The following is an 11,829-nucleotide window of genomic DNA, read 5'->3' on the forward strand; positions in this document are numbered from 1 at the left end:
TTTTTTTTTTTTTTTTTTAATTATAGTGTATTTGTCAAGTGCACAATTAAAAAAAAGGTCACTAAGTATTCTGTAATAATTTAAATGAAAGTACAATTCTTAAGTAAGTGTTCCTCCCTTCTGTGTGGCCGTACCGTACAGCAATACCGAAATACAGTAAAATTTAAAATGAACCCCGACAACTCAGGTATGATATTAACGAACAAAGACGAAAACAAAGGACTTTTTTTTTTTTTTTTTGCGATAATTAGATGGTTTTATAAATGTAAGATGCCGTTGGTTTTTTTTTTTTAAGCAATTATTTTGCCAACCAAAAAATGTAGTTGTCGTTATTTTGTTAGCTCATGTTAACTACAAAAACCTTGTTGTGTGCTGGCACCTTAATACATTGTCTTATCCTCTTTCCCCGCAGCAACGTTCACCCCAGCGTAAAGCACTCAAGCCATTTATCTCTGTCGCTTTCGATGACAGTATATTGTGTTTACAAACAAAAGGCCTCTCACACACACATCGCGTCATCTTCCTTTTGAAAAATGTACCCGGCTAGCCTCCTGTGATGCTCGCAGAGGACGTTCTTATTTCATCGAGGCACAAGTTAAATGTGCCTGACACTTGTGCCTTCCTTGCTCACAGACATCCAACCGGAGTGGATGGAGCGTTGGACAGGAAATTTGGAGCTGAGTCGCCAGCTTTTCCTTCCTGCGGAGAACAGGTTCATCGGTGGGTGACTGGACCACACTCAATATTTTCACTTTTATCAGTAGTCACAGAATGTGCATTTAAAAAAAAAAAAATACTGGTTGGTACTACTTTGGTTTGGGTTTTGGACTTGTTGAGCAAAATAATACATGTCAATGTTTGCAGTATTGCAAAAAAAAAAAAAACCAAAAACTGTTTGACATACGGTAATTTGAATGTGTTATCCTTCCCTTGGCCCCATTTTATGCCTCTAATTTCATTTGTAATTATCATTTCATAACTTGTCACAGCGTGACAAAAAGGCCAACCAGACACTGGAGAGACAGAAAGCATTCTGGCATTATCCATCCATCCATTTTCCGATCCGCTTCTCCTCACAAGGGTTGCAGGGTGTGCTGGAGCCTATCCCAGTTGTCTTCGGGCAGTAGGCGGGGGACACCCGAAACTGGTTGCCAGCCAATCGCAGGGCACACATCGACGAACGACCATCCGCGCTACATTCAAACCTTGCTAGCAGCTTGAGAGGCTAGAAAATGATTGACGTTTTCATTCACTCGTCCGTGGACGTTTCGAGCATGGTCACGGAATGATTAAAAAATCGGACCTTAAGGCACCATTGTAGACAATCTCAGTTTTGCATTTGTGAATGGAGCATTTTTCAACATCCCGCGGCAGTTTGCTCGTCGGCTTGCAATTGGGGCAAAACGAGGAATCCATCGCTGGCAAATAGCAGGCCAATCTCCAGGCCCGCCGTGGCTAGTTATTACCAGCGTTTTGTCGCCGCAGTGTAGCCTGAGCAGCGGCACCGAGCTCCTCCGTCTTGCCTTTATGACGGCAGTGTTCTCATCTTCTAATGGCTCCACGTTCAACTGAGGCTGCCTGAAAGGACGAAATGCTTTTTGGGGAGAGATTCACAACGCGACGGCATCCATTGTCGACAACCTATGCTACATGCTAAAGGTGTCAACGAGGGTATTTATTTATTTATTTTAGGAAATTGGTAACTGGTTGAATGGTGTTCCGTCAGTCATTACAACATTCCCCGGTTAATAATCAGGGCTTTAATAAAGGTGTTATCCATTCTGTTGCTAAGCTCCAATTCAGACGAGGCCCGCCACGCTAATCACACGGAGAGCATATTAGCATTCATCCCCTCTGTGTTATCTCTGATATAATTCCAGCATCATTATGTTTCTGTCTTTCAACTTTTTTTTTTTTTTTTTTTAACCAACAAAACTTTTTTTTTCCATGAAACAAGCTCGGTTTACATCTGCCTGTTTTTTCTTCTTAACAAAAGGAAAAAAGTCACAGCCATAAGGCAGGCTTCTGCTTTGTTTTACCGACACTAAAAACAACCGGCGGCGCTAACAAATGAATATCTCTGTTGAACAAAATCAACTAGTGGCCTCTTTCTAAAATGTCACTTTTGTTTTCCTCCCATTCCGTTGCGCACAAAGTCCGAGGTGTTGTTCTTTAGAAACAAATATAATCGCTAAACGAAATGCGGTCTTTAAGGATTTATGGTATCAAGGTGGTCGATTTTCCTCTAACAAGCTCACTTTGGATATATATATATATATTTTTTTTTGCTCAGGAAAATAAAACCGGCACTCATTTTTAACAAGATCAATTCATTTTGGAGCAATCTGGAAACAGCGAATTGCATCTAAAATGCCCCTTTTTCGTCGGCAAACTTGATCCACTCCCATGTGGTGGTGTGACGCCAGCAAAAAAAAAACAAAAAAATCTAAACAATGAGTGCTGTCGAAAGCGCTTCACAATCACCCTCCCCATATGACGCTCATGAAAAGAGAATTTTCAATTTTCCCCTACGTCGGGTTTGTTTTTCCTCGAACAACATTAATAGAAGAGATTGATACGGCGCTTTTCAAGACACCCAAGGTCGCCTCGACATTGAAAAAAGGCAACACATATGAAGCCCGGGAAAGTCAACCAGAGCATAAATCCACAACAATGCGATTGTGATTTTTGTACTTAAATGGACCTATTTTCTTTTCAGCCTCCAACTTCACCCTCAAGCCTTCGGACTGCGCCGACGCCGAGTTTCCAGTGCGCATCGCCAGCAGTGACACAGGCTGCCTGTGGTACAAGAAGGATAACAAATTCAAAACTTTCAAAGGTGAGCTCGTCGCTCTGTCATTTGACAAAAAATCCATTTGCCACTCTGGAGCAAAAAGTGTATTCTCATGACAATTATTCTCGTGGTCTTCTGCAGCCTACATCAGATTTCACCTCATCTCACCTGTAATCCAGCAGTCTGCTCAGAAGTAAGTGCAGTCACCTTCGCGAGAAGACTTTTTTTTAATTTTTTTTTTACTTACAGTCACCGACCTCTCTCTTCCCTCCATTGCGTGCTTTGCAGCGTGGTGCTGTTCGACCTGCTGGTCAACATCCTGGGCCACAATCTGGCCGAGCCCGCTTATGAAGCCGAGGTGGCCCAGCTGGAGTATAAACTGGTGGCGGGCGAGCACGGCCTGGTGATCAAGGTCAAAGGATTTGACGACAAATTGCCTGTGAGTCAGTGAGTGAGTGAGGGAGATATGCCGGTTCAGTTGGCGGCTTGTCGAAACTGACCACTGTTTCTGGCGGGGCGCGGACCACAAACGCTCTGCGTGTGGCCCCTCGGTTCATTTTTATTTCTTTCTTTATTTTTAAGTTCAATTTTTGCAAAAAATAAAATAAAATAAAAAATTAAAAATCAACTTAATTTTCAGGAGTTTACTATGGTTCCAAATTGTAATAGCACCATTCGTCACTAGATGGCACACTTAGTTGCCCTTCCACTGGGTCATCTCCATCAGGAATATCATCGCAAATCGGAAGCAGTTGAGAGGTTGAAAATTGAAGCTACTTTGCTTCGAGACGTAATTACCAGGAAGAGCACTTTAGCCTCTTCTATGTTTAGAAAGCCGCCAGCTAACACTTAGCTTAAGCCCGGAGCGGGGGGTTACGATATCGCGCACACCTTCAGTCAGTGTTACAAACAAAATGGAACATCAATATACGCCCACAGTTAAATACGACACAAATTCACGTAACTGCAGGTAAACACACTTGAATGATCATGATTAACGTCTTTATAGTGGCACAGATTCTCCACAGAATGGCGCAATGCAAAACTCCGAACCGAAGGTACAGCCAGAAATCTGCGGAAGCTGCCAAGCTCTCAAATGTACATAAAGTTGATCTTTCAAAATATTATATATTTTTTTATCTACAGTAAATTAGGAAGTGCATGGCCCTATGTGAGTCCCCCCCGTAGCGGCGTCGAAAAATTGTGATCCCCTCGATCTTTTAAGTTGCCCATCATTAGAGGTCTACCAAATGGTGTGGCTGGTGAGTCTGTTCCACTATTAACAGTGCACACCTCGCTGTCCTCATCTTCCATACTATAGCTTCTCTTCCGCCTGATCATTGACCACCTGGCTAACTTCAAGGCCCCTCCAGACGTCTTCAGCATGTTCTCGGAGCAGCTGAAGAAAACCTACTTCAACATCCTCATCAAGCCCGCCAAGCTGAACAAGTCTGTTTTACATGTTCAGTCCTTTGCTGCCCTCTGCCGGCCCTCTTGTGTCCCAACAAGATGCTCCGTTTTTTTTTTTGTTTTTTTTTTTTTTTTTTTGCAGGGACGTGCGGTTGTTGATCTTGGAGCACGGGCGCTGGTCCATGGTGGACAAGTACCAGGCGCTCGTGGCCGGCCTCACCAGTGACCAGCTGACGGACTTCAGCCGAAGGCTCAAGGCCGAGCTGTACGCCGAGGGCCTGGTGCAGGGCAACTTCAGCCGTGACGTGAGTGCCACACCTCTGCCATTATCTTTGGTTTCATTTCCGTCCATGCAAAAAAAAAAAAAAAAAGAAAGAAAGAAAGAAAACGGAAAGAAATACTCAAAACTACTCAATTGCTGATGGGGGAGGCATCTAAGAGGTGCCTTTATACTCCATCCAGAAAATATTCACCTCGCTTTAATTTTCCCTCATTTTCTCATGTTATTGCCTGATACCGAAATGGAACAAATGTCATTTTACACATATACGGTACTTAAAACAAGTTTACTGTTTAACGGGGACTTTGCAGTGTGCCCCCCGCCCCCCCCCCCAAAAAAAATCCCATTTTGTAATTTTTTCCAATAAGTGATGAGCCAGATTTCTAAAACATGTTATTTCAATCGCTTTACTCAAAACATGATGAGACATTATTTCAAATTGACAGTGCAGAAAATGCACCCAAAAATTATTAGGATTCTCAACATTAATTAATGATCTAAAATAATCATCGATTAGTTGTCGATTAATCGTTGCACTTCAGCTCTCATTTGATTTGTAAGAAACCACCGCGTCTAAGGAAAACCAACCAATCAGACAAGAAGGGGTGACTGTCGACTGTCAGCTGTTTCTCCTGCACTCACGTGCTCACACATAGCAGGCACACACCCGCGGCCTCCACGTTGTCCACGTCAGCTACACAAGTATGGAATGTTTTTTTTTTTTTCATGCGCAACACAGCAAACGTGAGGGCCGCAAGATTGTGCCCGCTATGAATGTGCCAAACAGTACACACAAAAAATATTGATACCTCATCACCAGTCAGGTCTTCTCTCTCCTTCAGGCAGTGTAGCTTGAATTGTGTCTTTGGATCAAGTCACTTGTGGAGAAACTCACCATGGGGTTGGTTAAATTCAAAACATCACTTCTGGGGGGGAAAAAAAAAATCTAGCATCCTCTAAGCGATGTTTGTGGATGTTAGCGGTTTGAGAGTATCAGTTTAGATGTCAGGCGTTGGTAACTTGGTGCTTATCCGCTTTTGTGTTTGCGCCACAGGAGTCGCGAGGCTTCCTGCAGTACGTGACAGAGTGAGTGAGCGAGCAGCCACACACGCGCCTTCCTAATGCACTCCCAAATGACCACTTGAATACTACGCCGTGGTCACTGTCATCGGCATTAGCCTCACATGAGGAATTCATCCTCCGCCTCTCTCCTACTGTACGTCCTCAACACACAAAAGTATTTTTTTCCGTCCTCCTCCTCTTCTTCCAAAGCAAGCTGCAGTTCTCCAAGCTGCCAGTGGAGGTGCCAGTGATGTTCCGAGTGGTGGAACTGCCGAGGCAGCACCACATCTGCAAAGTCAAGTCTCTGAACAAGAGAGACGCCAACTCTGAGGTCACAGTCTACTACCAGGTCCGCAAAAATACCGAAAAGCACAACTCAAAAATCTGCGTACAGTTGAAATCCATGAAATAAGTTGTGGTGAGGTCTTTTGACTTTGTTTAGGATTTGTGAAAATGTTATCACTATTGAGGTGCTATGTTTGCCCATTCCTAACCCCCCCCCCCCCCCAAAAAAAAATTTTATACACACACCCCCCCTAAATGTATTGAAGGGGAGATCTTATATTTGGTAGAAGTGACCTGAGTTAAAGATGCCATTTGCTTGTAGTAGAAAAGAATGTCTTTTTTTTTAACTGCTGAAGAATAATATTAATAATCTGTTTGATAGTCTGGATCCAAAGACTTGAGGGAGCACACACTGATGGAACTCTTCGTGGTGAGTCACACTTGTATGATTTTTTTTAGAATCATTGTGCTTGTTGGATTTTACTAACCTTCCCATGTGTCTTTGCACATCGTCTGTAGTGTTTAATTTTTGTTTTTCTTTTGCTGCATGTCTGTAGCCTTACTGTTTGTGTTTGTTTTTCATGGGTCAATGTGACCCGCTGTCTTTCAGATGCTTATGGAGGAGCCTTGTTTCGACTTCCTTCGCACCAAAGAGACACTGGGGTACGTGCCTGATTTTGTCACTCCTGTAAAGCTCATGGAGCAACAACTTGCCTGCGGCTCTTATCGGCGTTCTTATTTTCTTGTTGTTGTTTGTTTTTATTCGTGCAGGTACCATGTCTACCCAGCCTGCAGAAACACTTCGGGCGTTCTGGGTTTCTCCATCACAGTGCAAACGCAGGCCTCCAAGTTCAAGTGAGTTGGCAACACATTTCGACCTGTTCATCACAGCAACTTGGGTTTTAGTATATTGTAAGAAAAATTCAAATCAAAGAAAAAAGAAAATGTGTATATATAGTACAGTATAGCTAGCTAGATAGCTCGCTATATTCGGTAGGTAGCTAGCTAGCTTTAGTAAGTACGTAGCTAGCTAGCTAGATAGGTAGGTAGCTAGCTATATAGATAGGTAGGTAGCTAGCTAGCTAGGTAGACAGGTAGGTAAGTAGATAGATAGAAAAAAATAACCAAAATGAAGCTGTGTGGTTTTATCCAAACTGCAGCCTTTGCGATCAGAAAATTGCATGCTACTGAATTGCGATGTTGATTTCAATAGCATTCATTGTTCGGCTCTTAGTTCAACTGTATGTAACTTGAATGTAGGTTTCAAATCCAAAGGAAACTCGTCAATGTGTGAAGAAAAAAAATAACCCCCCCCCCCCAAAAAAAAACAAACAGTTAATGTGAATTGTGAACAATGCACTCTCAGTACAGAGGTGGCCGAGTTAAAAATTGAAGAGTTCCTCGCTTCATTTGGTGAGACCCTCGGCACGCTGACTGATGAGGCCTTCGACGCTCAGGTGTGTGTTCGTGCGGACGTGTGAGTCAGAATAGAATGAATCGTTCCTACCCATAAAGTTTCTCAACTGTCAACCATAATATGAAAGAGTGTTTCATAATCCTTTTGCCTTTCGTGTCTGTGTCTCTGTAATGTATGTGTCTCTCGCTCCCTGCGAATGTTTCTTTCCGTGCGTGTGTATCTGTGTTGGTATGCCTGTGTGCAGGTGAGCACTCTGATGAAGCTGAAGGAGTGTGAGGACACACACCTGGGCGAGGAGGTGGACAGAAACTGGACGGAAGTGGTCACAAAGCAATACATGTTTGACCGACTCAACAGAGAGGTGACACGCACACGCACGGCCCTCGCCCCCAACGTTCCACTAAATCCAGCAGATGGAGCGTCTTTTTTTTTTTTTTTTAACAATTTTTATTCCTCCTAATTGTATTTTTTTCTCAATTTATTAGATCTTAATTCCTCATAAAATGATGACTCTATTTTTTTATTCTTAATATTCCAAGATTGACTCAGAAAATTGCAATCTTTTATCTCGTGAAGTTCTTTTGATGATTTTTATTTTTTTTTATAACATACTGGGGTGTAAAAAAAATGTTTGATTCAGAAAATCAATTTAAGAGATGCACATCCAGTTGTTCCAATTCGAAATATATGGAGATACGTATTAAATGTTCTTTATTGGAGAGCTGTATTTTTGGAGGAAATGTCATATTTACACTATTGACAACTTCATTTATATGTATGTAAAATGACAACAAAAAACTAATTTCATCATACCTAAATCAACTTTTATTGAAGATCTGCACACCTCTATGACATACAATTTTCCCCCTCATCATATAACAAAGACATTAATTTGAACATTCTTTGTTCAGGTTAAGGCCTTGAAGCAGATAAACCGCGGCGATCTGCTGTCCTGGTACCACCACCATCGAGGACCTTACAGCCGCAAACTCAGTGTACATGTACGCCACTTTCTCACCCTTGACAAAATGATGGAAATACATTTTTTTTCCACAAGAATCTCTTTTCATCTGGACAGGTGGTGGGTTTCGGCGTTGAGGAGGGCGACAAGCTCAACGATGATGAGGCGGCGGGACTCCCCGCCCAGGGTGAGGGCTCCGGCAGCTCGGCTTACGGCGAGGTGTCCAGGCTCACCTTCCTGGCGCCCTCACCCAAGATGGCGGGCGCCACTGCCATCATGGACATTAATGCCTTCATTCGAGAGCTGTCTCTCTTCCCCTCTAGCACTGTTTATTAGCTTTGTGTGGAATGAAGCGTGCAAAGGAATACTTTAAGTGATAAGTTAATTGCTCTGACTTAATAAAATAACTTTTCCACATTGAACCTGTGTGTGTGTGTGTGTGTGTGTGTGTGTGTGTGTTTGTGTGTGTGTGTGTGTGTGTGTGTGTGTGTGTGTGTGTGTGTGATCTAACTTTTAATTCCCTCGCCACTTGCAAAATAAAAACAAAAATAAGCTTCCAGTGATCTATTTGTCAGCAAAAAATAAGAATAATCATAATAAAATACAAAGAAAAAAAGGGTTATGAGAACAAGACGCTGCCACCGAAACGAGCTGGGATCATTTTGGATGGTGGATAAAGACGAGGCTTGTTAAGTGACACAAGTGCAGTCATTCATTAAAAAAAAAAAAAAAGAAGCAATGTTTACATCTAGTTGGAGGCTGAATAAATAAGCAAGGGCCCCCCTTGGATATGCAATCCAACCTCTGTATAATTTCCTTTTGAACAATGCTTCAATTTGCACCTGGTGTCGAATCGCAAACGACTTGCCTGTACCGTGTGTATATCCTTGAAGGTCTTTGGTTTGCGAAATCGGGTGAAGAAAGTTTTTGGTTAATGGAAAATGTCAGTATTATCAAAATAAAAAGTGAGCGCGAAATGTATGAACGTGTGTGTAAATGGATATGTTTATGTATAGATAGATTTACTTTGTATAACCAGTCGATTTCTCATTACGTGCTATTTCCCCCCATCCAACCCGACCCCTATTTACCTTCATTCCAACTGACTAATTGCTGCCTCATGAGGATTAAAGTGGCATCGTTGTTTTGATAGTGCTATTTGGCTGGATCGGATAAAACATTGGTCATATTTTTGCTTGTGTATGTTTTGTTTATCAACCGTTTGAATGATTGAAACGATAACCACCAATCTGGTCTGCCAGCGTTAAAGGAACCCTCCAACTGCTCAACGTCACACATTTTGTTCCAGCAGGTTCCTCCTAACTCCGCCCCGCCGGGACCACCAGGAATAAGTGACAGCGCGTCCACCAGTCCTACCACTACCACCGCCAGGGAGCGGGCCGCGAAGACGAAGCCATGCCGAGGAGGAGCCACTCTCAGTCGGCCTGCCGCCGCCTCGTCTCCCGCCAGACTCCCCGAGGTTTGCCAGAGGTTCTCGCCGTCTCTTGGCACTGAAGCAGAGGAGAAGTCGATGATGTCGTGCGGGCGGGCAATGACGTGATGCAACTGGTTCGTGTGGAGCGATCTTGCGAGAAGAAACAGGTTGCAGAGATTTTGCGTGAAAAAGGTAAGAACAAGAGTTTGCGCATTCACTTGAGCTGCGGAACGAGGCCAATTAGTGACGTAACGTGCACTTAACTTCATTTTAATGCGCACGTTTTACCATTTCCCCGTCATCAGATTTGCAACTCTGTGCTTAGCTGCCGTCTTTCATTTTTACTGTAAAGTAACATCTAAGTGGATTATATTTATTTTAATCATTATGTGGTATATACCATTCTTAATTAAAAAGAACAACGTTTCAGTATAAAAAAAGCGTAAGATAAATAATTTAGTTGAGTAGACTCCGGAGAATGGGTTAAAATTTTGATTATGGGGGAAATTTAACGAAATACGATTTCAAAACATGTAATATAGTTGCCAGCAAAGAGGGAGACATTCATTGCATTGTATTCTTTAATCTGTCCCACAAAGTGTTTACCTTATCAAGAGTCCTGTAATTATTTTTGCAAATGTTAGCTGTTTTCAAGAAGGTGCACCACAGGGTGTGTTGCAATTACAGAGTGATCACACTCCTCAGCCTCGGGGTTGCTGGTGTAAAACTGTTACCCCCACGACCCAACACCGGGTAAGTGGAGGAAGATGGACGGATAGCATATAGAACAAACTTGTGACAAGACAGCGTGAGATTCAAACCCAGAGCCTCAGAGCTGTGAGGGAGAAGCACTAACCACTCATTGAGCACATGGCCTTCATTTTCCACTGCTTTCAGAATCATCCACACTTTTCTAGCAGCCACAATTTCACCTTTTTCGTTGTCATCTTCTTATTCTGTCTAAATTGGCCCCCTGATGGAAAAATATTGTCGGCGGGAACGCCACGTGAATAATTGAGGTCTGTGGGGCTTTAAAATTGCAAAGCAGCCAGCCCTGATTTCCTGCTTGCTGGTGTCCTGTCATGATTTCAGAATAGAGAGATCCTCTCGCCCTCCATAGAAGAAGAATATATACCGTATAAATATCATATATTCTCAATTTATCATCTTTTATTCAGAAGTAGAGAGATGTGAAGCATTGTTCATTTTTCATATGGAAGCTGCAAATCTACCAAATACTTCTTTAAAAATACTATACAAGCCTAAGTGAGGCTAGGCGGTTCAGATGGATGGATGTTTAAAACATTGCCTACCAGTATTTATTAGCTAACGGTACTTATTAGTTACAAATAAATGGCTCGTTAGCTAGCTCGCGTTACTTTGTTGAAAACAAATTGCTAATTTGTTCCCCTAACATTCAATTAGCTAAAACTAGATGGCTAGTTTGATAGCTCACAAGCTTTTCTTAGTAACAACTAAATTGTTAGTTGCTTAGCTGAAGTATATAGTTCATTAGCTCACCAGCTTTAGTTAGTTAAAACTAGATGGCTACTTTATTAGCTACCTAGCCGTACTTAGTTCACACCAAATTCCTCGTTTGTTAGCAAATAGCATTTCTTAGATAACGAGATGGCTAGTTTGTTAGTTACCTAGTATTGAAAACAGATGTCATTCAACTAAGTAACATTAGTTCAAATCAAATTGCTTGTTTTATATTTCAATAGAGTTAATAAGTTGGTTCATTAAAACTTGATGTCTGGTTCAGTTTGCTAGTTTGTTCGCTACATAGCCTTACTTAGTTTAAACCACACGTCTACTTTGATAGCTGCCGAGCTAAACTTATTTGTTACTGCCGGTATTTGTTGCCTCACTCCTTTTAGTTGGTCACAATTAGGTGATTAGTTTGTTTGCGAGCTATCCATACTTTGTTAGTGAACTAACCTTAATTAGTTGCATGTATGTGACGTATTTCTCTTTCACAAAAGTGACTTTTCAGCCTGTGTGGGGCACCTTTCACTGAGCTCTTTCAAGTGCGTTTTCTGCTGCTCAGCCGGTTGCTTGGCAACCAGACGACGGTGACAAGCTACTGCATCACCGCTGTATACCCATGCAAAACAAAAGCACGCCTGCCTCACATCATCCCCCTCAAATAGCTATTCAAATGTCAATTCTTTTACTGCGCGTG

At 42.3% G+C, this 11,829-nt stretch overlaps 2 protein-coding genes across 5 annotated transcripts in view; both read left to right on the forward strand.

Annotated features, from left to right (window-relative positions):
- LOC109517479 (nardilysin-like) overlaps positions 1 to 8,631 on the forward strand; it is a 22,596-nt gene extending 13,965 nt beyond the window's left edge. For 2 of the 4 annotated variants that reach the window (XM_019872679.1, XM_019872676.1), the window contains exons 18-31: positions 2,720 to 2,839; positions 2,936 to 2,987; positions 3,083 to 3,233; positions 4,116 to 4,243; positions 4,347 to 4,509; positions 5,539 to 5,570; positions 5,757 to 5,895; positions 6,214 to 6,261; positions 6,442 to 6,494; positions 6,603 to 6,686; positions 7,198 to 7,288; positions 7,493 to 7,609; positions 8,160 to 8,249; positions 8,327 to 8,631. In XM_019872679.1, coding sequence (XP_019728238.1) covers positions 2,720 to 2,839; positions 2,936 to 2,987; positions 3,083 to 3,233; positions 4,116 to 4,243; positions 4,347 to 4,509; positions 5,539 to 5,570; positions 5,757 to 5,895; positions 6,214 to 6,261; positions 6,442 to 6,494; positions 6,603 to 6,686; positions 7,198 to 7,288; positions 7,493 to 7,609; positions 8,160 to 8,249; positions 8,327 to 8,545 — 1,487 coding nt within the window. In that variant the 3' untranslated portion in view covers positions 8,546 to 8,631. Of the gene's footprint in view, positions 1 to 2,719; positions 2,840 to 2,935; positions 2,988 to 3,082; positions 3,234 to 4,115; positions 4,244 to 4,346; positions 4,510 to 5,538; positions 5,571 to 5,756; positions 5,896 to 6,213; positions 6,262 to 6,441; positions 6,495 to 6,602; positions 6,687 to 7,197; positions 7,289 to 7,492; positions 7,610 to 8,159; positions 8,250 to 8,326 lie in introns of those variants that run through there. The other 2 variants (XM_019872677.1, XM_019872678.1) reach the window with 2 other exon arrangements.
- Positions 8,632 to 9,321: 690 nt separating this feature from the next.
- Positions 9,322 to 11,829, forward strand: part of LOC109517478 (protein FAM163A-like) — a 17,690-nt gene continuing 15,182 nt past the window's right edge. The window contains exon 1 of the mRNA XM_019872672.1: positions 9,322 to 9,836. The gene's annotated coding sequence lies outside the window, so the exon portion shown is untranslated. The remainder of the gene's footprint in view (positions 9,837 to 11,829) is intronic.

The sequence above is a fragment of the Hippocampus comes genome, unplaced genomic scaffold (assembly GCF_001891065.2).
Source record: "Hippocampus comes isolate QL1 unplaced genomic scaffold, H_comes_QL1_v1.1 scaffold92, whole genome shotgun sequence".
In the NCBI taxonomy this organism is placed as follows: Eukaryota; Metazoa; Chordata; class Actinopteri; order Syngnathiformes; family Syngnathidae; genus Hippocampus; species Hippocampus comes.